This window comes from Stenella coeruleoalba (assembly GCF_951394435.1).
Source record: "Stenella coeruleoalba genome assembly, chromosome: 21".
Taxonomy (NCBI): domain Eukaryota; kingdom Metazoa; phylum Chordata; class Mammalia; order Artiodactyla; family Delphinidae; genus Stenella; species Stenella coeruleoalba.
Window position 1 is genome coordinate 22,997,646 of NC_137167.1, and position 27,775 is coordinate 23,025,420.

Here is a 27,775-nt window from a genome sequence, read left to right on the forward strand (position 1 = left end):
TCAGTTACTTCAGAATCCTTATATCCAAAACTGAAGTCACTGACCTTCCCAAGTGCTGCCTCCTAACTTCTGTTGCCATCAGGGTAGTGTCATTTTTTTCTCAAACATTAAAGCTCAGCATTCTTATTAACATTTTTCTTCAGTGTCTGAATTATGTCCTGTCATTCTTCAAAATATAACATATTCCTCATTTTCACTGCCATCACTCTAATCCACACCTTTATCACATCGTATTTGGATTACTAAAATAGGCTTTAGAGAAAGCTTAGGAAGCACTGACTTTAGATTATATATCATGTGGTTTGGTACTTAAGTCATATGGTCTCAGGTATTGACTTTAGTCCGTGTTTTACATCCCAAATAAAGCAAAAGACAATCCTTGAGGGCAGAAACCCCATCATGCTTTTGGATCTGCCACAGCATCCAGGCACGTGTGAGACCATAGAGTGTCACTCAGTAATGTTTGGCTCATCCATATTTGCAAGAAACTGCAAGAAATAGGGAAACTGAGCTACAATAAAAGGTTTAAAGATGCTCTAGTAAAGGGCTACAAGAATTAAAAATGAATAGAATACAGAAAAATTATATTCTACAAAATGTCTTATGAGACATAGGTAACCTTAATACATACACTGTACCTTAACAATTATAAAACAGTAGATTCTCATTATTTGTGGTAATCATGTCCTACAGTGTTAGCAGGAACACTGAATTAGCAAATACTGGTTCACTGCTCCTAAAGGAAATACAGGTTAGGTTCCTTTGAGCTTCTGGTCACATTTTTGTCAACCAACCAATACATAACCTTGTTTTACGTGTGTTTGTGTTTAAAGCCACATACTTAATATATATGGTTGATCCATTAACATTAAACTCATGGCCAACAGCACTCAGGCCTGAAGGAAGCTCACCTAACACACATATCTCCTCCATAAGGCACAGCACAGCCTTCCAGCACTTAGAAACCCTGGACATCACTTCATCACTACGCTTTGGGGCCATTTGAAACAATGAAATCACCAACAGAAAGCACAAAAAGGGTGAAAAACATGGCACTGAATAGGTCACGAAAGGCCCCGTTTTTGGAGTGGGAGCAGAGCGGAATCACGAAGGCAGGTCATGGACTAGTTTGACCTCAGCTGGGAAGACACGTGTCAGGCAAGTTTTTCATTGCTCTGTTCATGTCCAAGAATGAACACACAGGGGTTAGAAATAAATTTTAGAGAGGAGTCTAATTTGCAAATATGGAGTCTGCAAATGAGGAACAAGTGTACTTTTTCATGCACTGATAAAAACTGATATTCAAGAGAAGCAGAAAAATGAAAGGAATTTATGGCATGATAGATTTTGTAAAATTGTATTTAAGGACTTGAAATTTGAATTTAAGGCAGCCATAAATTTTCATCCATAACATTATATTGGGGTCAATACATGACCCCAACGTGGTTGTCCACTTACTACCCTCTGTGTGTTCAAGATCCCACCCAACTGGGGGCTTCCCTGGTGGCACAGTGGTTGAGAGTCCGCCTGCCGATGCAGGAGACGCGGGTTCGTGACCGGTCCGGGAAGATCCCACATGCCACGGAGCGGCTGGGCCTGTGAGCCATGGCCGCTGAGCCTGCGCATCCGGAGCCTGTGCTCCGCAATGGGAGAGGCCACAACAGTGAGAGGCCCACATACCGCAAAAAAAAAAAAAAAAAAAAAAGATCCCACCCAACTGGAGGACTCGACTTTCCCCAAATACTCCCCAGGTTCTCTATGTTTTTTTCAGATGCACCTTTTCCTCATTCATTCTTGCATTCAACAAATACGTATCAAACACCACCCATGTCCCAGGCACAAGGCAGTGAAAAAGATGATTACTGTCCTGAGTTTGCGTTGCACGCTGTAGGTGTTTTTAAATTTTGCCTCAGCACAGTTTATGGTCCATATTCTACACAAAGTAAAACAGAATGGAAGCCATTATTCAGTTAATTGAGGTTTAAACACAAACCATGGAGGCGAGCTTTCTGTCAAAGTTACCCTTATGAGCTGCCTTCTTCTCTGTCAGCCTCCATACTTTTTCCCATACACTCAAAATACAAAATAAGGTGGCTAAAAAGACAGAAGAAACCCATAAGTGAGGCTTTTAGGAAGAATATCCATAAAAAATGAAAAGGGCTTATTGGGGGTGCTAGTAAGAGAAGGGGTGCATTTAGGGAGAGAGCTCTGCAGGAAAGAGGGCTAGTCAGGAATCCCTGGGGGCGGGACACTCCATTCCCAGCTGTTACTTTAAACACTTCCCAACCCTCCAGACCTTCAAGCCTGACAGCTCTGCACGGTGAGAAGACTGCAGAGCTAGGACAGTAAGCAGAGATACTGCCTGTCAGAGGCTGAGGGGTCTGGGGGTTCTGGGTGTGCTCAGGAGCTGGGCTGAGGACGGATTCCACAGGCTCCTTACACAAATCTCCGCTCCCGATGCCTCAGGGATAACACTCACAGGGATGGAGGAGGCCAACGTCTGGGTCACGTGCAGAAGGGGGATAGTGACACTAATAAAGGTTCAGTCCCCTTCTCCACTTCCGCTCCTGCCAGGGAGGGCCCGCTGTTCACTCACTGCTCACACGGCCCACCTGCTTCTCATACCCCACATCCCGCACCCCCGGCTAACTCTTAGGCTTGAAAATACTCAAAGGGCTGGCCTTACTTTGAGATATACTTCACAAAAGTATTTGTCCTCCTAGCCTGCCCTGCTTTTCTTTTCTCTCCATCAGCAACAGAACTTGGGCCGTTTCTTTCATCCTTAGCATTGGAAAGCCAATGAGGACAAGGTATCCAGAAGGCGCCTAACAGCCAGCGTTTGTGGCCTGGCCTCGAGATGGCCTTAAGAGACTTTCTTTTTAGCTCTCTGGCCTTTTCCAGTGGCAGAGACAACTGCTAGATTAGGAAGGATGTAACCTTGGAGGTGGCCAAACACAGACCTTAGTTACTACAGTGAAATGAGGCAGCCGATTTTTTACCGGGGACGGCGGGAGTAAGGAGAAGAGATTGGGAAGAAGGGTAAAGAACAGAGGGTACCGGGACTTCCCTGGCGGTCCAGTGGTCAGGACGCTGCGCTTTCACTGCCATGGCCTGGGTTCAATCCCTTGTCGGGGAACTAAGGTCCTGCAGCCAAAAACAAAAACACAGAGGGTACCGAGATGCCCTTCAACCACCTGTCAGGAGAACCACAAAAGACACGTGCCTGCCCTCCAGGCTTCGCCAGCAGGTAGGGACTTGTTTCCTCCAGGTCACTCCCAGCAAGCAAGGGCCATATGAACCGCGTGCTCTTCTGCACCAGTAATGCTTCCTTTCCTCTCGCAAACAGGTTTATGAGAGCCAAATCCAAAACTGCCTTTTCCTCTAGGTCTTGATAAATTGTTGCTGAAAAGAAGTGCTGGCATATACTTTCTATACTCACGTATTTAAATCTAGTTATTTTCTTTCAAGGTCCACCTTCTACCACCACCCCCCCCCCCCCCGCCCCACCAGTTCATCTCCCGGCTTCTAGTCCCTACTCAGCCAGGATTCACTGTATTGAACATTACATTATCGAACAATGCCATGTCACTCCTCTCTCCTAACCCCACTTAAGCTTTTTTCAGAATAGGCTCCTGCCTTTTTGTATCTTCCACAGGACCTAACAGGCATTAAATACCAGCTTGCTAACTGATTTTCAGTGAATACTGTCTACCAGTCATAAAATTCCAAGCATCACAATTCTCTAAAGGCACAAATACAGAGCACTTCCTAATTATGCAAAGCTCTTGAAACTGTGATTTAAAGCTTTTAGTGGAACCTCAGAGTTCCTGAAGACAGTATGAAAGTGCATAAAGTAAGGTAAGATTATAGAAGCTACGATCCGTGTTACCACTAGGAGTCTACAGCAGCATCGTAGGAGGTAAGGTGAAGAGAGACGGCATAACCTATTTCAGTTTGAAAACCAGAACTTTAAGCCCTGTAGGTGCTCACATGATACACAGTATAATATCTGACATTTAGAAGCTTGGCCACGGAGTTATAAATGAGTCATGCTAGAAAATAAGATGGATGGTCTTATGATTTTAATCCATTTGGCAGTTAAGAATTCAGTAAAATATCGTGCATTAAGTGGTCTTTACTGACATTTCACCTTCAGTTATTCATTATTGTGTCTTCAGTTAATTATATAAGTATGATAAGTTCTTTTCTATTTGCTGTGGGAATTTAAATGTAAAATAAATACAAAATACATTTGTGGTTTAATGAATACTCAATGAAGCCTTTTTTTCTTTTTCCTGAGGTATTCCTTTCAATCTGGTTTCATCCCAGATCTTTCTTTTTACTTCCCCTAGGAAGAGTCTATTAAACCACACAATGGATCTGGAACCAATGAACTTGAGTTTTAATTACATCAGACATATTTTTTGATCTCATCATACAATACCAATACAAAAGCACCGCCCATGCCTCTCAACACATTGGACCAGGCGCCTTTGAAGAAAGCCTTGGGTCCTTCGTCTTTTGCAATCTTCCTCCAGCAGTCCACTGTCCCAGAGTACATAATATCCGCTGTGGAAACAAATGTTGGTAAGGGCTCCATAAGTCTGGGGGAAAGAGACTTTTCCTCCAAAAGACATCTGCCCACATAGTCATCAGTGTTATAAAGGTCACTTTGAGCCTTCCGCCCAGCTCTATGCACATTCAACGGGACGTCCCCTCCCCCTGCATAACTGCTGAGGGAGGGTCTCTGGTGATTCCTACTTCAGCTCAACTCAAGATCAACTGAAGAACTGGGGTGATGAACCAGCTAATTCACAGAAGTCAAACAGAGAAACAGGAAGGGAGCTGGGCGAAGCGGAAGTATTAAGCTGGGTGGTCCCCTTTGTTATGGATGAGAAAACTGAGGCCTAATCTCAGATTGTACTGCCTAAGGTTAAAATAAGAGATGCAATTATTAGGTTGAACCATAAGAAACGGCCAACATTCGATGTTTTTTTACTGTAAACATGGCAATTTCATATGTTTCAACCTATGGAAGCCAAAACGTTTCCTATCGCAACAAACTGCTTCAGGCCATCTCTCCCCCAGTTAAATCACCCTCCCCAATAATACTTGTAATAACTAGATAAGAGAAGAAGTATTTTTAAATAAATTAGCTGACTACTTCAATTCTTTCCCTTGTTTCTGCACCCAGGCTCTAAGGGAAAAGGGCCTAAGGCCTCTATGATGCTAGATACCTAGTTAAGTTCACTTCTAAATATCCCGTTTTTGGTGTTATCATTTCTTTGATAAAAATAAAAAATCTTTTTTTAAAGGAATAGTTGAGAATGTTGGGGAGGATTCATTATCATCTTTCTTTCCTAAATTCTTAGCACAATTTTAACAACTTAGAATAGTGAAGGCTGAAACGAGCACTGACTAGTATTCTCCTTGAGCAGAAAAATAAGATTCTGATAGGTCTCAGGCTTACCCCCTTTCCGACCAGACTGCATCATCATCCTACGGCGGACAGTGTCAAAAGGGTAGGACACCAGCCCTGCGACTGCCGTCACAGTCTGGGCAATCATCCAGCTCACGATAATGTGCACATTCTTGGGGTCAGGCAACATCCCTGTGGGAAGAGCCAAGAAACCAAATGACCATGACATGATTCCTCTGAGCAGCTGAGCAAAAAGCAGGTGGGGATGGAGAACAGGCCACCACACCTCCAACTCCATGCCCTACCCTTCCAGAAGAGTCTGCCCTTCGTGGGGTGCCTCATGAGTAACCAGGCAGCCAACAAAAGTTGGTGGCACACTCCCTGGATCCTCAAAGCCAGAGCTGTGCGCAGTAGTGCACAGGGCATGTTGAAGTGGCTCCAAGTTAAACTTGGCAACTGATAGAGGGAGCTGGGCTCCCCCTTCATACGTCCCCGCCGAATAACTCAAGGCCAGTTTGTTTCAGCAGAGGACAAGGAGAATCCCCCAGCTATTGATCCACGCCTCAACACCTCCTCACTGAGAAGCCTCAGTTTAGGCCAGGGCAAGGGACAAACAAGATTAACAAATACAAAGTCCTTTATCAGAGATCTCTCAGGATCCTCTCTGCACACACCCTCCTCCCCGCTCTGCACCCCCTGATGCCCTTCTCTCACCCTTGGCCGTGTCATAGACTCCAAAGTAGGCGGCTCTGTAGATAATGATGCCCTGGACAGAGACATTGAAACCCTGGTAGAGACCCCTCAGGCCATCAGACTTGAAGATCTTGGTGAGACAGTTGCCCAGACCAGTGAACTCACGCTGGGCAGCACCCTTGCCCACGTCGGCGGCCAATCTGGTCCTAGCAAAGTCCAGCGGGTAGACAAAGCAGAGAGAGGTGGCTCCAGCTGCCCCACCGGAAGCCAGGTTACCGGCAAAGTAGCGCCAGAACTGCTTATGCCGGTCCACGCCCCCCAGGAAGATCTGCTTGTACTTGTCCTTGAAGGCGAAGTTGAGAGCTTGGGTGGGGAAGTAACGGATCACGTTGGCCAGGTTACCCCTCCAGAAGGAGAGAACGCCCTGCTCCTTGGGGATTCTCACCACGCAATCAATGATCCCTTTGTATTGCTTCTCAGCACTGATCTGTTGGCTGGCATGCTGGACCTGTGGAGGGGAGGAGGGTGGTGGAGGACAGGCAGGGCAAAGAGAAGGAAAGACGACAGGAGAACAAGGTTTGCACTTCCTGGATTTCCTTGTTTAAAAAGTATGGGGAAATCAAATGAATACTGAGTAAATGTGTTAGCTACTTGGATAATGCGCCCCCCAAACCCAATTTTGCCTCAATTATCAGGGCATTTGGGAGAAAAGTTTCTGCTCCAAATAAACAGAAAGGACGATTTGATTACATAAAGGGAGTCATTTATTTGTTGCATTTTTCCGTAGGTGCCAGAACTATACTAGGGGCTTACTGGGAGATAGAAATGATTAAAGATCCTTGCCCCAAAGGACACCTGCTCTGATTTGACAGACATGATCGGCAGGAGATGAGAATTCCTCAGTCTCTCTCTAGTCTCCCCGGAGACCAGGATCTCTGAGTAGTAGATGTTCTAACAGCAGGAGAAGGAATCCACTAGGCATTCAAGCCTGAAATTTTTCAAGAGGATTATCCAAGTAATTAATTATTGAGGGGTTTGTTGCCGTGGGCAATTTGTTGGGGTTTTTCTTGTTACTGATCATTTTGACTCCCAAATTGAAAACGCCCAATTCCTCATGGGAGGGACCCTTGCCTTTTGGGCAAGTGAAAAAAAAAAAGGATACATGGGATGATGAGAACAAACCATTCAGAGACCAGGCTGGGGAGGAAAGGATTTGGGGAAAGGATGAGTAAAGCGATCTAAGTTTATTCTGAAAATTGTTTCTTAGTCTCTCAAAATCTCTTTATGTGCAAAATGGGGAAAAATAATACCTACCTTACAGAGGTCATACAAAGATGAATGAATAATAGATATGTCAGCCTACAGCACAGCGCATGGGACATCGTAATAATCTCGAGTAATAATTATTATTTTGATGTTTTTATTGTAAAAGGTGGATGCAGGTAAGAGGATGCAAGGGGCTTTGAAAATCAAGAGGTGAGGCCGACCCAAGAAGCCTGAGTGTCCGCGCTGTCCCCGAGCAGGATCTGGCTGGCTGCAACCTACTCCGGGTGGGTTTCCATATATAGACACCCGCACGCGGGGCGCCACCCGACACCGGGAACCCGCTACTGACTGACGCTGGACCTGACTCTGAGCAGAGGGCACCTTCCCCTTCTCGCAGGCCGCGCGCCGGGCCCAGGCCTACAGCGGATTTTCGGCGGCGCCCCGCTTCCCCTCGCCCCGCAGCTCGCCCGGGCTCCGCGCGCCCCGCCCCGCGCCCAGCTCGCCGCGCTCGCGCCCGCTCGGTCTCCACCTGCAGCAGCAGTTTGACCCTCTCGATGGGGGCAACCGCGGTCTTGGAGATGGCAGCGGCGACGCCGCCAGCCAAGAAGTCCTTCAAGAAGCTCAAAGCCTGGTCGCTCATGGTGACAGCCGGGCGCACACCGCCTCCGGGAGCCGCTCTCTCGCTCTCTTCGCCTAGCCAGGCACAGAGTCCCCGGCTCTGTCCCTGCGCGACGCGAAGGGGCCGATCGTGCCCCCGCCCCCCCGCAGCCGGCCTTATATGCCCCGCCCAGCCTCTCGCGAGAGGAGTAGGGACCCCGGGGCCGTGCGCGCCCCGCGCATTGGCTGGACAGGTGCGCGGAACCCCACCCCACCCCTGCCAGCCCCCTCCTCTGCAGAGGGCAAAGGGGGCGAAGGCGCTTCCGGGAGGCAGGGGTGGGCCGGGTACTGTGCCTTTACTTGGGACGTTTAAAGGGCGAATTCATGTTATCTGTCCCACGAGCAGAGGGAACACCGTGTCTGTGCAGCATGTGGGCCGCTGTATTTATAGCACAAGGAGGCTTAGTCCCGGGCCTTACCTGGACTCAGACACAGGACCTGCAGCCTCCAGCCCAACTCGCTTTAGCCTCGGGCCTGCCCGCGACCCGCCCCTGGCCAAGGCCTGAAATGCTACTTTTTCTTCTTCTTCCTTGTAACTGTGTCCCTCACCAGAGCTCCCTGCCTGGATGTGGGCCTCTAAAGAGTTGTGTGCGTTCACAGATAAGATCCGCCAAAATAAATACACTAACGTCACTTGATGCTATGGTTGCTTCATCTAATTTGGCAACCCGCTGATTCCCCTCTTCTCACCATTCAATCGTTCAGTCCTTCATTCTGCTCTCAAATGTTTCTGTGCCGGGGGCTCTGCGCCACCAGGACAGGCCGAGTGCAGGGGGCCACTAGGTGAATACTTTAAGCAATATTTTAGCAAGTTGTGTGTGTGTGTGCTGTTTTTCTATTGGGTCAGCCTGTAACCCCATGATACATACCCCCAAGGACCTTATAGGATACAGGATACGTTTTTTTGTTTTTTGTTTTTTGTTTTTTTTAAATCCCTTAAGGGCTTGATGTTCCACCCTGCTCTCAATGGAATCTCAGCACATATTCTGGGCGGAATGTTCTCAGGCAGCTGGCGGCTTTCTGAGGGTCAGTGCTGTTACCCTTCCCATTGGAGTAGCTGGGTGACCGGGATGTCAAGTAAGAGAAGGTCGAATCCTTGACTGTATTTGCCTCTTCTTAATAGACACCTGGGGTGGGGGAGATATATGCTATCTAGTCCTAGGAATGGATTGCAATTAATGTGTGGAGTATTTTTTAAGAAAATATATTACTATGAGCTTTGATTTTCCTTAACATTTTTTCTAGACAGTTCATATGATCATACAGGTTTTCAAATACAGCTGTTCCTTCCCCTAGAATGATTGCTCTAAACTCTTCACACTATCCAATTCTCTTGCCATGTTTGTTAATGTTCGTTTGTACACTGGACAAAGTTTATTCACTTTTTTCACAAGCTTGCTGTTGAGTGCAGACAGATATCACGTTAGGCATTGAGTGAGCTGCAGCTTTGTGTCACTCTGGGTTTGGAGGCTTCAGTAGAGCTGAGGTCACGTAGTTGGGTGCCAGGACCACAAAGGGTACGCGTTTATCTGAGGTTGGAGAAGACTAGAGTCCAGAAATCCAGGTGAGAGGTCAGAGCAGGCAGAAGGTCAAGGATTCAGCATAAACAGAAAAGTCCACAACCTCTTAAAACTCAAAAAATTGGGAATTCCCTGGTGGTCCAGTGGTTAGGACTCCGTGCTTTCACTGCTGGGGCCCAGGTTCAATCCCTGGTTGGGGAACTAAGATCCCACAAGCTGTGAGATGTGGCCAAACAAACAAACAAAAGTTTTGTCTGCCTATATGCCTGGATTTATTTTTACTGTCGAGCTGTTCAGTTATTTAAACATCACAAGTTTTTTTAAACAGACATTTAAGTTAAATATTAACTTATATTAATTCAGGAAGTTTTATCATCTTTGTTACACTTAATTTTGCCAATCAGAATTTTTAGTATTTCCTAAGTGGGAGATATCATATCTCTCCTTGGCTCCTGTCCAATTATCCTGTCACGTCAGAGGAGCTGTAGCTGGAATCCTTGACAAGAGGTTTTCCGTGGACATCTGCACACTGTCCTCTCCCCCCATGGGCTTTCTCAGAAAGGAGAGGCCTCAGATGCCCCCAGGAGCATGGGCTGTCTGTGATCACAAGATCTGGGTATCACTTACACAGGCAGGGGTGAAAATGGCGCTCAGTAGAACATGCGCCTGCCTGCCAATCCCAGTACTTGGTGGCTTTCTGCCAGCCTGAGGATGGACAAGGCATCTGAGATAAGAGAGAAAACTCTGCTTTCAAATGTGGCATGGTGTCCTGGAGACTGGGGTGGGATGGGGGGAGGGCTATGTAGAAATGAGAGTAGTGTATTGAGTGGGTTTTGGGATTTTAGTGGCAGCTTTTAAAGAATTAGTCTCTTTTTACCAAATTGGGACTAGAGAACGGGAGCTGCTAAAGAGAAAAAGGCACAAGAAATTTAAACAAAAAACAAAAAACACTTAAGGACTTGGTGATGGTGGGGCTAATGCACTGCCTGCGTGTAGGTGTACCTCTAAAACTGCAACGAAGTAGAACACACTATTACTATTTGTTCATGTGGTAAACTCCGGCCTTAAACAAAGAGGAATGAATTCTGAAAATTTATTTTTTCATCATATAAGACCATACATGAATTGCTGAATTTCAGTCAAAGATTGAAGTAGACGCATTCATTTTCATGCATTGATGCATCGTTTCCAAAAGACCAAACAAAACAAATGCTATATTTCTCCACAGTTCTCGCTTGGGGCAGCTTAATTAATTAGAACGATACCTTAATTAACAAATTCTTTATAAGAAAGTGTCTTAATAGTAAAGTCCTTTTTAAAGGGCACACACACATCACATGCCTTCAGAAATCATGTGTATTCATGCAAAACACTCCAACTACCAGCTCCTACTTAGCTCATGCCAAGAAAATTATGCAACTACAAAATCTGTCTTCTTTTTAACCTATTTATTCATTGTAGAAACTGCTTACCCTTTAGTGATCAACTCCTTGGGTATCCACTCTCCTCCTTCCTTTATCCATCAAAATAGAAATGATCTGAACCATTCACTCACCATTCATTCATTCATTTCCTTTTCATCTTTCAACAAGCATTATTGCATGCCTACTCTAGACACCAAACACTGTTGGGCACTGGTGATACAAAAATCAGAAAGGTAAGAGTGCTGCCCTAGAGAAGCTCACATGGCAGGAACAGACATACTTGTGCTGTCTATAAGGGTGTTCCAAGGTGGTGCGACAAGGGTCCAAGTAGGCCTGTGGTTGTACTTCCAGGTGAGTGACTTTCAATGTGCTACCTGAGTCAGAACTTGTATTTTTATTTTAGGAACGCTTAGGACACAAAAGTTTTGTTAGAAGGATCTTAGGCATTATTATTTAAAGGAGGTGATTTCTGGGGCAGAGGAGCCCCTGAATCATCAAAAAGATGGTCAGAGGGATTTCTTCTCCCAGAAGTCCCTCCTCCCTGGAGAAGTGGGCTCAGCAGTTGCTGGTGGGAGGAGCCTGCAAGCTTTCAGCCTCTGCAGCCTGTCCCCCACTCACAGAGTTGGACACCCCCTTCCTAAAGAGACCCATAACCTCTTCTCTCCCACCCAATCTTAGTACCTGCTCTTTACTTCATCCACGACCCCAGTAAGCATTTTCAGTCTTCTGTAATACAGTCAAGCTCATTTTTATGGATGTGTAATAATGTCTTCTGATCATAACCGTCCACCCTTCATGATTTACGGGCTTCTGATTTCACTGAACTACAGCCTCTATGAATAAAACCAATACTCACCTGGAGTTGTCCTGACTGGTAAGTGTTGTACATTTCGAACTGGCTTCCCCAGTATTTAGTGTTTCTTTATCCTAGAATTGCTTTTTTTAAATACTTGCTTTATTCCTGTTATTATTTAAATCAGTGTTTAATAAATGTTATCCAAGAGTCCATTTTTGCTCATCTGTACTGTTAAATAACAATATGTTGCTATTTTAATATAGGAAGTCTTTTCCCCCGTATGCTTGCTTTTACCCCATGACCCTTCCTTTTTCAGTCAGCTAGACATTCTGTGTCATGGCCTCAGAAAAAGAAAACATTCAGAAAGCAAAGAAAATAAACAGTCTATTCTTGGCATTCGAATTTCCAAAGGAAGAGAAAGAATTCACATCTACACAGGAGATTTGGTAGAATACCTGAGGGAAAGCAGAACTTCCTGCCCAGCCCACGCTTTCAAAGATTACCTCAAGTTTTCCCAAACCTGCGGTGAAAGGAAGAGAGTTAGAGAGAAAGCAAGGAGTGATATGTTCGTTTGGGTCTTCAGGAGACGGGGCCCTGTACTCTCCCAAGCCCAGGGAGGCTGTGAGAAGCCAGGGAGACATGGCTGGGTGGTGGTTTAGGACACAGTCAGAGACAGCCTTGCAGAGTTCATCCAGCATGAAAGGGAACAGAACAAATCCCAGGCACCTGCCTGCTCAGGTGAAGGACCCTAGAAAAACCCATTACATTCCTCCTGCCCCTGTGTGGCGTGAGAGCACCAGAATACCATTCTGTAACCAAGGACACCAAAGTCAGCCGAGGGCAAAACCGACCTGAAGAGCCCTGTGGCTGGAAATGAGGCAAGTGTCAGGCGTGACCTTGGCGTGGCAATGACTGAAGACCAGAAGGGAATAAGGGAGGACCTGGCAGGTGATCCAGACCACGTGCCCTTCCTCCCCAGACTTAGTGCTACAGACATCCCTGGAATGTAGATGGAATCCACCGGAAAGCAGTGGAGAGAAAAAGGGGACCCAAACTGTTTCTACCACTTGGCAAAAGGGAGCCTCTTCATAGAAATTAAATTGCTTTGCACAGTTGAGTTTGTGGGGCAGTATTTGTACTTGCTGTAGTATTTTCTTAATTAAAAAAACCAATATACTAAAGGCATATCACAGTTTCGGAAACCACCGTTGCTCATTCTGTCAGTCAAGCACATTTCTTTAAGAAGGAGATGCAGACTTAATTGAGAGGGAGAGACAGAGGGAGGGAGTGTTGAGAGGGAGGGCCGTCAGGGCAGTTTACTCTATAAATCTCTGTGAGACTCCAACTTTTGCATTTCTATTAAATGGCTAAACTAAATAGGCACAGTAACTGACTCGTTTACAAGCTCCATGATGTATTAAACACAATAGTTGTTCAATAAATGTTTTTTAAATGAGTAGGGAAATATCAAGCTTCAATTTCTAGTGCACTAGTTTTATTTTTACAGTGAACCTATATGATGTTTTATTTATTTATTTTTATTGAAGTATAGTTGATTTACAATGTTGTGTTAATTTCTGCTGTACAGCAAAGTGATTCAGATATATATATATATATTCTTTTTTATATTCCATTATGGTTTATCTCAGGATATTGAATATAGTTCCCTGTCCTACACAGTAGTACCTGGTTGTTTATCCATTCTATATACAATAGTTTGCATACCCTAACCCCAAACTCTCAAACCATCCCTCCCCCATCTCCCCTCCCTCTTGGCAACCACAAGTCTGTTCTCTATGTCTGTGAGTCTGTTTCTGTTTTGTAGATGAGTTCATTTGTGTCTTATTTTAGATTCCACATATAAGTGATATCATATGGTATTTGTCTTTCTCTTTCTGTCTGGTGTGCTAGTTCTTAAATTTTTCAATAATGGAGCACCTGGAACCCACCTTAACTTTGGTGTAGCACTATGAAATGTGGGTACATAGGATTTCATCATATAAAGTAGGTAAATATACTAGCAGAAATATGATTGTCTCTAATGTGTGCCCGCCATGTAAAATCATAGCCACTTCAGTGGTGGATTTGTCAATTTCTCCTGTAGTTGTGACAAATGTTCCTTTATATGTTTTAAGGCTTTGTTCTTAAAGGCGAAGAAAATTTGAATTGTTATACCTTCTTGGTGAATTTAACTTTTATCATTAAGTTTTAGTCCTCTTTATCTGTAGTGATATTTGTGCCCTAAATTCTTAACGCCCTAAATGAACAGAGAAATACCTGCTTTTCTTTGGTTTGTATTTGCCTAGTTTATCTTTTTCTACTCCTTTACTCTCAACCATTCTGTATATTTGAGGTATATTTTCCATAAACTTTTATATTTTCTTTTCCCCTTTTTAAAAAAGTCTAAGTTGATACTCTTATTCTTTTAGCTGGAGAGTTTGGACCCATTTCCATTTGTTGTGACCATTGGTATTTTAAAATTTTTATTTTTAAATAATTATAGATTCACAGGAAGTTGCCAGGGAATCACTACACATATTTTAAATTTTTACTTGTGCCATTTTATTTTATAATTTCTATTTGTCCTCCTTGTTCATGTCCTTGAAAGTTACCATTTACATTATTTATCTACCATGAATATCCTATGTCAACCATTATATATGTTTCTGACTTACATATTAAGGTGCTAATAACACTATAATGGTTATTAATTATTTTAGGTGGCTACTGTTTTGCCAGGTTCTGAGAATGCCAAGTTTTCTCTCTTGGTCTATTTAGGCACTGAGTATCTCTCTGGACTGTGATGCCAATTTATTTGCTGCTGCAGAAAACACTGATGTCAAATTAATTCGGAACTGACACAGTGGTCAAATATGTGCAGCTTGCTGTGCATAAGATGCTCTCTGGAAGAATTGCTTGAATTTCATAATATTATTCAATGTGGCCACTAGGGGGGGATCACACGTAGCTATTATACCATGTATCAGTTTGTGAAAGATGCCATAACAGAGTATCAATACCACAGACTGGGTGGTTTAAACAATAAATTAATTTTCTCACAGTTCTATAGGTTAGAAGTCCGAAATCAATATGTCAGCAGGTTTGGTTTCTTCCGAGGCCTCTCTCTTTGGCTTGCAGATGGCTGCCTGTGTCCTGGTCACATCGCTCCTCTGTGATGGGGTTGTTCTTATGTGTATCTGTGTTCCAATCTCCTCTTCATATAAGGACACCAGTCATATTGGATTAGGGCCTACCACAATGACCCTATTCTAACTTAATTTCCTCTTTGAAGGCTCTATCTCCAAATAGGATCACAATCTGAGGTACTGGGAGTTAGGGCTTCAACATACGAATTTTGGAAGAATACAGTTCAGTCCATAAGACACCAATAAGAGTGAAAAGACAAACCACAAATCAGAGAGAAAATAAGACTTTGCCCAATTTAAAAATAGATGAAGACTTGAACAGAAACATAGACTTCGCTAAAGGGATTATATTCATAGTTTAATAAGCACATGAAAAGGCGTTTGACGTCATTACTCACCAGGGAAATGCAAATTTGGTTCAATTGTATAACATTGCCATTTCTGTAAGTCAATTTTCAGCAATTTCATATGGTTCAACCTAAAGAAAACTCCACAGTGAGATGCCACCACACATCTCAGAAGGCTAAAATTTAAAAAGACAGACTGCCAAACGTTAGCAGGAATGCAGAACAACTGGAATCCTCATACACTGCTTGTGGAAATGTAAAACGACACAGCCACTTTGGAAAAATAATTGATCGTACCCGCTAACGCTACGTATGCGCTAACTCCACCGACCACCATTCCGCTGAGAAACAAAACAAAATACAAAAAACGTCGCAGGGAAATGCTAATAGAATGGCCTGGTAAAGAGTAGATCTGTTTAACTATTCTAACCTCTTCGTCCGAAAAGCTGGGTAGAGAGGGACACAGTAAGTCCCCAGAATTTGTTTTGAGAAAGCAGAGACGGCTAGGATGGCGTTAGCGTTTCCGAGCAGCACCTGGTACAGTACTCGGTCCACGTTGGCTGATTTACCCAGAGAGCAGCGGGGTTATTTGCTTAATGTAGAAAGAACGGAGCTACGTTTAGATTAACCCCTTTCTTGCAGTTACCCTCTCTTGCTAGGCCTTTTTCTGGAGTTCGGGCAACCCCGCTATCCCTGCGTTTGGAGGCGCCTCAAGCGCTGTCCCCCAACCCGGGCCACCAACCCCGAGGCGCAGGGGCGCGACCATGAGGTCGCGGAGGGCCAGGCTGGCGCCCGCTCTGCTGTCCGCTCCCCGGTGCCTCCGGGGGGAAGTCGGGCCTGGGGGCGGCGGACACACAGCCCTGGGTGCGGTGGGTCGGCCTCCTGCGTTCATCCCTCCTCTCAGCCCCAGGGCTCTGCCGCGGGCTTCTAGAGAAGTGATGCGGAAGAGGGGGCTGGGGGCTGGGCCCGTTGCCGTGGCAACCCGTACCCGGCGGCTAGCAGAGCCCAGGGCGCCAAGCCCAGCGCCTCTCGGCTCCTCAGGAACAGGAGAGCGGACTCCTGGGAGCAAGCAGCCGAGCCGCGCGGCTGCGGGGACGCGGCCAGGGTGTGGACTAGGGGCACGACGGGGGCCGAAGAGAGGCTGGAAGCCGGGTGGGACCAGCCCCCCCTGCGTTCTCGGTGCCTGGTTTTCAGCCCAAGCAGCCCAGCGCGCCTGGACTCTCGGCGGCGCCTCTCGGCCGCTGGGGGAGCCCGGGTCAACCTGGAACGCGGGCCGGGGATGCGCGCGTCCCCTCCCGCCCCCATAGTCCCGCCGCGACGCCCGGCCCGGACCCTGCGCAGTAACCGACCTGGAGAGACGCTGCCCGGAGAGCCCCGCAGTGGCCCCAGCCCTCCGCGGGCTGACCCCCAGTGGCCCCGGCCCACAGGTGCGGGCGTGAGACATCCCGGGGTCAACGCCGCCGAGCTTCCGCGGTCCCTCCGGGGCGGGTCGTCCTGCATCCGTGAGACACTGACACATCACGAACGGCATGACGAACTCTCTAAATCCAGCTCCCTACCGGCCCCTCACCCGTCCCCAGAGGTTCGTTTATTCGGTTTTCGAGTCTACCGCCCTGCAGGACACCGATGACTTCGTGCTCCGCACCGTACTTGGCTCTTAATCCATCATCGCGTTTAATTCTTTCAGCAAACCCAGGTAGGCGGTGCTACCTCTGTTTTGAGACTAAGGTGCTCGAATCTGGGAAGAGGCCCTAGCCTTGTATGACCTCTCCAGGCCAGGGCAAAAATGTGAAGCACCTCCAGCCGTGGCCTGGTCTCAGCCTCCACAAGAGTGCAGCTGTTAAAAGCCCCGCCATTCATCCTCAGGGTGAATTTCGTTCAATTCAGCAATTGGGATCTAGCAGAAGCCTGTCTTTGTAGGTAGCTCTCTCCTTACCCTGCAAGAGGGGACTGGAAACAATCTATTTAAGCTCCTTTCAAACCAGAGATATAATGCATCAGTCATCTACAGCATTACACTTTATTGACATATAATAACCAACTTTTAATAACACTTTATCATTGTAAAGATCTCTCCCTTACTTTTCTTTTTTTTTTTTTTTTGGCCACAGCTCAGCATGTGGGATCTTAGTTCCCCAACCAGGGATCCAGCGGGCACCCCTCTGCAGTGGAAGCTCAGAGTCTTCACCGCTGGAATGCCAGGGAAGTCCCCTCTCCCTTACTTTATTACAGTTCATGTCATAATCACAAGTTGCTCCATGAAGCAGGTGATTATCTTTGTTTTACATGGATGTAAACTGAAGCCCAGAGAGGGTCAGCAGCTTTGCCCAAGGTCACACACCTATAAGGCAGTTGGTTCCTTATTTAATGCCGCCCCCATATCTGCAGTAATATAGACATTCCTATAAAGTATCACACATTTCAGCCATCACAATGTACACAAATACTATTCCACCTGTTATACATGCAATTTTTTCAGGTGCAGAAGTTAAAGAAGTTTAGGACTTAGAAAACAAGAGATTTTGTTGTAATGAAGTTATTTTCCTTTTGTGTGGTTTGAAATATCCATCAAAATATTTCATGGTTCCATTATAAAAGCGATGGATATAATTTAGAGGGAATAGCTCATCAAAATCTAACTACCAAGTGTCACTTTTGAAGTCAGTTCCAGAAACAATCCTTTCTCGATTTCTGGAACAATGTCATATGTATATGTTGAACCATATGAAAATGATGGTATTTGACTGATTTTGCCCTACAAAACCATAATTTCATATGGCTTAACTTACTGTGATATTAGTTATTTTATTTTACAGTCTTGGCCAGTTTGGGCCTGCATCTTTCTTCCTTTTGGGGTGTGGGACGGGAGCCCTGGGTACTATAAGAATCCTTTTCCTTCTGTGCCTCTCCTTTCCAAGAGCTGCATATGACTGTCATCCTAGCAGGAAGCTCATGTTGGTTACACATGGTCACAGGCACGTGATGCCCTCACAGAGGTCATACTCAGTACTTTCTACAGTAATAGAACTGTCTCCCAGATGGAGTTTGTTTACATATTTTATATTCAGAGCTAACAAAATTAATTTTGCAGGTGAATTTACCTTGTTGTGTTTTTCTCTCTAAGCAATGAAGTGGAAGTTAAAAAAAACGATTTTCTCATTCAGTCCCACAATGGTGTTAATAATGACTTAGCTGCTAAAGCGTAAGAATGCCCTTCTGCTTCTCAGGATACAGTTTAGTATTTGAATTGTGTCTGCACCTCATGGTAGGTTGGGACCTTGAAGAAATTACTTAAATTTGCTGCATTTCAGTTTCTTTACCTGTAACATTTGAGAAACTGATGCACCTGTCATGATTGGGGTGTGTGTGTGTGTGTGTGTGTGTGTGTGTGTGTGTGTGTGTTGAATGTGTGTGAAATGCAGGCTCTGGTTAAAGGTCAGCTCCTTTCTTCCTCTTCCCTTCCACGTCTCTCTGACATGTGTGGCGAATCCCACCCATATCTTACTCAGTGTGCATATAGTCCATCTGTGAGAGAAAACCTCAGTGGTCAGTAAGAAGTGCTTTTATTACACAAATAAGATAGGACAGGTATTATCTTTATTTTTCCGATGGGGAAACTGGGAACAGAGATGGTAAATAATTTGCATAAGAATAAAAAAAGAAAAACATATAAAACACTAATCTTGTTCAGAAATGCAGTAACAGTAACAGATGCACCAAATATTTATTTCTAGTTCAGTGACACAGCATCTAGTGGGTTCTGTAAACCAGATACAAACAATGTGCCTATATTTGTACAGTTAACTACTTCAGATGCCTTGTGGTTAAGAAGTTTCAACTATGTTCTAAATGACTGGCTAATAGGAAATAGAACAAACGTGAAGTTTAGTATTTCCTTTTTACTCAACAGTGGAAAAATCAATAGGGGAAAGTGAGAAGGGAGCTAATATTTCGGTTGAGAACTTAGACTGTGTACCAGAACTTGTGCCAAGTTACACATGTCACATCTTTTAAATTTTATAAATCTGTTAGGTAGGCATCTCCATTTTACAGATGACAAAACTGAGGCTCAGAGAAGGTAAATAACTTGCCTCAAATCATTCAGTCAATAAGAAGTAGAATTAGATTCAAACTCATATCCTGGCACTCCTAGACATTGTTGGAGAAAGTACCAATTTATAGATTTTTGGAAGGAAATGTTATCAAGAGGCTTAAATATTCAGTCTCTCTGACTCAGTTATTCTACTAATGTAAAGTTATCCTAAGAAAATAGTTTGAAATATAGAGAACAGCTTATTGAATAAAATTCTTCATTAGAGAGTTATTCATAACAGGTAGAATGTGAAATGAACCTAGTAACCAATACTGGGGAAATGGCTAAGGAAACAGTAAACTGTGGAGCTTCTATGGGATGGAATATTACACAGCTGGTAAAATAATCCTTCCCCCAAAGTTTGTAAAACTGTGAGAAAATGTTCATGTAATAAGGTTAGGTGAAAAGAACAAGATGTTAGGATATATTTTTATCTATTATATTAATTATAATAATGAATTGATAGTTATTAATAATTAATTATGATAATATACATAATAATCTCAACCATTAAAACATATGCACAGAAAAAGAACAGGAATGCTAAACACCAAAATGTTACCATCAGTTATCTCTGGGCAATGAAATTACATTTATTACTTTTCTTATTTTAATCGTTTATTAAAATTAGTTTTATTAAAATGAATTTTTACCAAAAATTTAACATTTTTTCTGTAAGCAGATAAACTGTTAAAAAGCAAACAATTGTGTCTGTCTGATTTTAAAGTCCGCGTTTTCTCATCCACGCTGCATTCACTAGTGAGGTCTTGGCTCCTAATTTTATCTTCCTTGTCAGTTCCTTGGCTGTCCAGGTCCCTGTCATTGTCACAAGGAATCCGAGCAGGTGACTTGAGTGTGAACATACCCATCCAGATAGGTAATAACAGGGAGGGTCAGGGGTAGGGAGCCTTCTGCCCTCTGCTCTTACTCCTCCCTTCTCTTTTCTGACCCCAGCGCCCAGCGTGGTACCTGGCATATGGTGGACCCTCAGTGAATGCTGGTTGAACGGATGAATCCTAGCCTTACTTTGTAATTTTCTCTCAGCTTTTGCTCCTGTGTTACATTCGGCTTCGAGCTCTGGTCAGCTCTAGTCTAGTTCCAACATAGTGTTCATGAAGGCCATTCGCTGAGGGCCTATTAATTGCCACACTCTGTCCTAGGCTCTTTATACAATATACTGTTTACTTCTTAACAACCCTGTGAGGTGAGTGTTATTTCTTCCGTTTCATAAGTGAAGAGACTGAGACGCAGAGAGAGAGAATTAGAAGTTACAAACTGCAGAGTCAGGACAGAGATTCAGAACCTAGTCATTGTCAAACTCCAGGGCTTGTGCTATTCAACCACTGTGTTGGTACTGAGTCTTCATATGTTGCATTTCTGATCATGACTTCAAGCCAAAAATGATTCACATATATATATATACTTTGGATATCAGGAAGGGCAGAATGAACCCACTAACAAGCCAAAGGTTTATTAGTCACCCTCTAAGGGCAAGGCAGGAACAGTTAGTTGTACTTCTCCATAATTATGTATGTAAAAGTATATGTGGTCCCGCATACAATGATAATATGTTTTTTTCAAGCCCCAAATCAGGACACATGATCTGCCAAAGAATTTTTTTTTAATATTTATTTATTTATTTATTCATTCATTTGGTTGCACCAGGCCTTAATTGCAGCAGGCGGACTCTTTAGTTGCAGCAGTCAGTCTCCTTAGTTGTGGCATGCAAACTCCTTTTTTTTTTTAATAAGTTAGAATATTTCTTTAAAAACAATTTTAAAAATGCAAAACATTAAGGAATTTAAAACACCACATTTTCGTTAATATAGAAAGAATTTTCACTAGAGTTAGGCAGCCACCCCAAAACAGCATGGCAAAAGGGCATTGGTATAAAGGAAATAAAATACTACACAAAAATCCAAAACAAAACTAAAAACATTTCAAATTAAACCTGGAAGACTAGAAGATTCCAACAGCAGATTTCTGTCCACTACTGAAACATTCCAAAATCCAAGCTTCAAAGGCACCTAAATGTATCTTAAATAAAATTTTTTTTGTTAAGAAAAAAAAGGAAAGAAAGCAGTGAACCTGGTTATAAATCCTGCAATATATTACATTTAAAAATATCCTAGTACAACAAAAACAAATTATAAAAGAAATGAAACAAACAAACAAATAAAAACAGTAGCAGCAGAGGTTACCTGTCTGAGCACCTACATTTTCTTAGGAGGGGATGGTGTCTCACCAGTCATATAGCCCATAAACCTTCTCAAAAAAGAGTGAGCCAGGAGAAAAATGTAGCGCGAGATTTGATTTCACAATGTCTCTAAGCGCCCCAGACCCCAAACTGGGGACTCACTGAATGAAGAGAATTTCTTTTTCCTTTGTTTTCTTCTTGAGAAAAAGAGGGGATGATCTTGAAAGTCAATTACTTCTTTCAACGCCTTCGATGCCTTTTCAAAAGTCTGATAAAGCGCTTGACGAAAGCAAGTCTCTTGATGGATTTTTCTAATGTTCCAGGGTATTTTCTTACTTGATAGCATATACAGAAATACTTCAAAGTTCAGTGGAGTTAAAGCCAGCAGAAATGACCAATCAAAAGAAAATAACTATTAAAAATTTTAAATGGAATAGTTCGTATTAGGGTGTTTGTGTATATACATAGTCCGCTTTTCATCGTGGGTGACATAAAAACAGTAGCAGAAAGAATTACTTTTAAATACAATTCAGAATTACAATTTTAACAATGTACAATAGTTTTACAATAATTCAGATTTTTGCATGGTAAAATAACTATGCATATTTGATAAATATACATTTTTACCTCTCATAATAGCAAAGATTTTAAGAAAGTTACTAAACAATATGAAAATATATTTAACTTTCACTTAATAGCTGGGCTGTTTGGGTTCTTCCAGTATGGTTTGCTCATATTCTTTGCCTTACTTTTTGAGGGAATTCAAGAGGATATTCATGTTTTTAAACTCTAAGATGTCCATTCTTGTCCATTCAGTGGACGATCCAGAAATAGTTGGTAAGGCTATGTTTTAACATAGTGTGTCTGCACAAAAGATGGATAGTGAGTAAAACTAACAGTGAAATAACCTCAGATATTTCTTCTAATGTACTTGGTTAATTTGATAATTTTTTTAAAAGGCTACCTACATTTTTCCTGGTGCCTTATCCCACCCAACAGAAACCTTGAGTTTTTCATCGAATAGAGAGGGTGTTCTATTTGTGTTTTAAAATTCACTAATCTATATACATGTGATATGTAACTATTCAAAGTATATGTATCATCATCTATGTGGCAACCAGATGGTCTCTACACACATATGAATGATGATTTAATTAAGCGGTGCCTTCTCCCTTGTTTATTTCTCTATCCCAAATAGTGTGCATCTTCCAAAGTATGGTCATTTAGTAAAAGAAGTACCAAGTGAGCCAGAGGTACTTATATATTCCACAACATGTCACACAATAACCCTGTACAACTCAAATTCTTTAGATGAGATGAGAATATCCTAAAATAAATTAGAAACTCCTCTTATGTATCTTTTTCTAAGGTGAAATGAGACACTGCACAGATCAGAGGTGCTATTCTGTTTGTCAACAATCAACCTTTCACTCCATTTTAATATTATTTAATTCTATGGAAAAAACAAGTTTTATTGCATTCCTTTTTTAAAATGGGGGGAAAACTGTGCAAGTAAGCATGATCAAACGTCTGTTAGAGCTGGTTAATACTGATCTTATTGCCTCGAAGTCTCTCTAGTAGTGTCCAAGAAATTATGTTTAAGGTCCATCTGAAGGAAAAAAGCGCTGGAGAGACAAGAAAGGACTCGGGTAAAAAGCTTCAGAGGATTGTAGGGAGATGGAACTTGCTGCTTACGTTGAGCTCTGGAGCATCTCCATTTCTTAACACGCCTTCCAAACCATTCACTGGGATAGTTTTACCCATGGTTAAAGGCTCATATTATATGCAGTTTGGGGGCTTTTATAAATTCAGAAGTAAAGTAATATAAAGAGTAGAATATTGAAGGATTCAGAGTAGGGCTATAAAAGACTCAATACTGCTAAATAAGTCCCCCAAAAAAAATGTTCAGTCCACCCCACCCCAAAACCTATGTGTAATAGGAGAAAATGCACAGCAAGAAGCAGAGGAAAAGCATGTAGCGTGGAATAAATCACACACTGAACAGTCTAGAACCAAAGGAAAAAAAGCAAACAACATACATATACACAAAAGCCTAAGAAGCAGCTATTCCCCTCATGTCTTTAGGTGAGTACCTCTACCCAGTAGATTATAGTTATGAAAACAACTCGGTTGTTTTTTCTTTTTAAAGTAAAAAACTGTTTCCCATCCTGCTCCATTTTCTAGAATCTTTTTGGTTGGTTGGTGTAAACAAAAAGCAAAGCACATAAACATGCAAGCGTGCACGCGCACGCACACACGCACGCGCGCACACACACCCCCCTAAAATGTGAAAAATGCAGATATATAACTCTGGTATTAGAAATCACTTCAGCTTTATACTTAGGAACTTATAGACCCTTGATTCGCCCCCCAAAATATTTTTCCTTGTCCTTATTCTTTAAATGCCCAACCACCAAAAGAAAAAAGGAAAAAAATAAAAGGCTTTAAATGCATCTGTTTCAAGTCAGTGCCTTGTTAACAAAAATGGTAGCATTTTCTTCACTTTGCATTGTTAAAGATGCAGGCATAGATCAGGGAATGTTAAGACTAGCATGTATTTTTAAAAAAGCAACATAAACATAGCATATATCTTTCAAAAAAGGCTAAAACACTAACAAATACAAGTCAATGCACATATTTTTAACTAGTGCAATTGTATGTACAATGGAGTAAATGTTATTTTGTGTGCCAGACATTGCAATACTGTTCATTTCCCTTTTATCGTGCAAACATGCCAACTTTATCATTAAAAAAACCTTTATTGGGTCACATCCATGTTGCCCTCCTACCCAAATTAAGGGGGAAAAAGTCAATAAAAGAGCCCCTCAAGATTTCATAACTATGAACATAAAGCTCCTAGATAATAGTGTATAGGCTGAATTTTCAGATTTGTATTAAAAAAATTATAATTTAGGTAGATGTCTTCCTCATGGATTACAACACAATGTGAAGTTACACTACTCTGAAATTTGTACCAACTGTACAAAAACAAAAGCAAGAGACCATGGAAAAATTATGTTCTTCGTGGCCTGAGAGCCCACACATTTTTGAGTAATTTAAAAGGGTAACTATGAGAGCCTGACATTTTTCTGTATCTCACCTCTTCTGCCTCTCTGTCTGTAGGATTTGTAAATCAAAGTCAGTAACATCTTAGTAGCAAAGGTCTCGTCTATCTCCCCCTCCTTCCCTCGTAACTAATCCTACTCAAATTTCCTCTCATCTTCCTGAGCATTTTCCATGAACAGCATTGCAAGTTTGTTTAAAAAAAAAAAAGGGAAAAAGGAAGTTTTACAAGGGTTTTGTTGGTTAATTATTTACTGATGGAATCACTCCACCAGGAGTTTGATTTCATTGGCTAGCAGTTGGTTTCCGTTGAATAGGCCCCCTGCGAGCTTGGTGAGCAGCTCTCGCTCTGTGGTTTCGGGGTCGCTGTCAACAGAGCTGGAACTTTGCTCAGGTTGTCGACAGCAGTGTTGGCTGGGGGGCCCAGCTCCGGCTCACTAGTCTCACTGGCCATGGACACCGCGGAAAGCAGGGACATACGCCAGGTGAGCCTGCCAGAGGGCAGAAGGGAGGTGACATAGTCTGCTGTGATACCAGCTACATCCAGATTACAAGCCTTATCAAACCTACATTTGCACTGGCCTCGCAGACACAGAAGGAGCCGTTGTCTTTCATCAACAGGTCAATGCCACACACATTCATTCCCAGGATGTTAGACACCTGGATAGCTAGCTGTTTCCCGTGTTCACTCAATGAGCACATCATCCGTACACCACCCAGTGAGCAGTTGCTTTGCATCCTCCCATCTGTTGAACAGCGTAACATGGTGCCAACCGCACGGCCTCCCACAACAATGACACGTACATCCCTTCCGTGAGACTCTTTAACACACTTCTGAAACAGGTATGGAGCTTCATGGCGAATAAGATGGCTTAGATCAGCCAAATGGTGCTTATCACGAGCCAAGAAAACTGCTTTGCCTCTATGGCCCCGTGTATTCCTCACCACCATTGGGAACTCCAGTACTTCAGCTTCATCAATCATGTTAGCAAAATTTTCATGACCACCATAAGAGAAGGTATCTGGCAGAGGAATACCATGACCTGCCAACTCTTGAAACGTCCGGAACTTATTACCACAGTTCAGGATGGCTTGAGGTCGGTTCATCCACCTGCATCCCATCTTCTCTAGATGGCGCAAAACAGTGATGTCACTATCACTTTGCACCCAAGGGGTTGGTACTCTCACTACCACCACCTGAGGGTAAGCAGTAATTAGTTCTCCTTTGATACGAAGACCCAGGTTTCCTTGCTCAGCTGTCAGCACCACCTCATCCATCACCACAGCCCTAAAGTCCAGTTCCTCCTCACAACATTTGGCCTTGAACGCTCGTAAGATCTCTTTTTGAGGGTAGTCTTCCCTGATTCAACGATCTGTCAAAAACCACAACTTGGCGGCCACAGAGCTACACATCTTGATCTGCCTGTTCTTCGTTTTCTGGGACTACTTCCTCCTGAATGTAGACTCTTTCTAGGAATGTAGGAGCTCTCACAGAGTCTGAAATCTGTAGTGCAGGCTGGCAGGAAGGGCAGGTGAGAACTCTAGGGCCGAAGCTTCAGTCCTCTGCTGAAAAATCTCCCGGGCATGTGAACTCTTAGTTGTGGCATGCATGTGGGATCTAGTTCCCGACCAGGGATCAAACCCGGGCCTGCTGCATTGGAAGCGTGGAGTCTTAACCACTGTGCTACCAGGGAAATCCCTGCCAAAGAATTTTTAAAGAATTATTCATTTTTTACATGGAAAGAATAGATGAATCCATTATGTATATGTATATGTGTGTATGCATATATGTATATACATATACACAGAAATAAATATATTTCATGAACACAGAAATAAATAAGTGTCTGGTAGGACTTGTGAAAATTTCTGAGGTTGAGTCTGGGTTTAACAGAAATAATACTGTGATTAATAGAGTTGCTGGTTTGGGCCCAGGAGGCGAAATCTGTGGCCCACATGGCTCACATTTGCCATCTCAAGATCATGTACTTGTCAGTTTTATAAAGCTTATATGTTACATCACATGTATCATTTCTACTCAGGCAGGTATGATGAGAACAGAATAGGTGTTCTCAAAAGAGATGGACCTCGGGGCTTCCCTGGTGGCGGAGTGGTTGAGAGTCCGCCTGCCGATGCAGGGGACATGAGTTCGTGCCCCGGTCCGGGAAGATCCCACATGCCGTGGAGCAGCTGGGCCTGTGAGCCATGGCCGCTGAGCCTGCGCGTCCGGAACCTGTGCTCCGCAACGGGAGAGGCCACAACGGTGAGAGGCCCACGTACCGCAAAAAAAAAAAAAAAAAGAGATGGAACTCAAAAAAAATGGGGATTGAAGATCACAATGTATCATTCAAAAACACCAGTGTTTCCGGTATAAAAACTAAGCAGAGGAAGAAAACTACCTATGTTGATTTTTTGACACTGTAAAGTATATAATAAAGTCACCTTTCTTTTGTTTTAAATTTATTTAATTTATTTATTTTTGGCTGCATTGGGTTTTCGTTACTGTGCGTGGGCTTTCTCTAGTTGCAGTGAGCGGTGGCTACTCTTCATTGTGGTGCGCAGGCTTCTCATGGCGGTGGCTTCTCTTGAGCATGGGCTCTAGGTGCACGGGCTTCAGTAGTTGCAGTACGTGGGCTCAGTAGTTGTGGCTCGTGGGCTCTAGAGAGCAGGCTCAGTAGTTGTGGCACACGGGCTTAGTTGCTCTGCAGCATGTGGGATCTTCCTGGACCAGGGCTCAAACCTGTGTTCCCTGCATTGGCAAGTGGATTCTTAACCACTGTGCCACCAGGGAAGTCCAAAAGTCACTTTTCTTAGTAGAACAAAATGAGAACTTCCAAGGTGAAGAGTGGAAAGAGAATCTCCTTGATTGAGTCAGAGACTCTGTTCCTGAGATGCACTTTTGCATCGAAGTCTCATTAATTCCTGCTGCTGCCACTGTGCCCTCCATAAGAACTGCTCTCCCCAGCTGTGGCCTAAAGTCCCCCTATCTCTGAGGCACAGCTGACACATAGCTGATGGTTCAAAAAGACTTTACCAAAGGTCGATGGATTACAAAAGAGATATACCATATCTCTTTTTATACCATAAAAAGATATATCTTTTTACCATAAAAAGATATACCATAATTTGAGTACTCCTAATCAGAGAGAGCTTA

The 27,775-nt window shown here is 43.3% G+C and overlaps 1 protein-coding gene and 1 pseudogene across 2 annotated transcripts; both read right to left on the reverse strand.

Annotated features, from left to right (window-relative positions):
• Positions 1 to 4,387: 4,387 nt before the first annotated feature.
• On the reverse strand, positions 4,388 to 8,131 carry SLC25A4 (solute carrier family 25 member 4). Its single transcript, XM_079909252.1, has 4 exons — positions 7,908 to 8,131; positions 6,134 to 6,620; positions 5,471 to 5,611; positions 4,388 to 4,569 (listed from the first exon to the last, which is right to left on the reverse strand). Exons 1-4 carry the CDS (start codon positions 8,016 to 8,018, stop codon positions 4,412 to 4,414), a joined length of 897 nt encoding a protein of 298 aa, XP_079765378.1. The 5' UTR covers positions 8,019 to 8,131; the 3' UTR covers positions 4,388 to 4,411.
• Positions 8,132 to 24,884: 16,753 nt separating this feature from the next.
• LOC307179708 (beta-citrylglutamate synthase B-like) lies at positions 24,885 to 26,034 on the reverse strand (annotated as a pseudogene). The gene has a single exon. The product of its transcript is annotated as a beta-citrylglutamate synthase B-like (transcript).
• Positions 26,035 to 27,775: the final 1,741 nt, after the last annotated feature.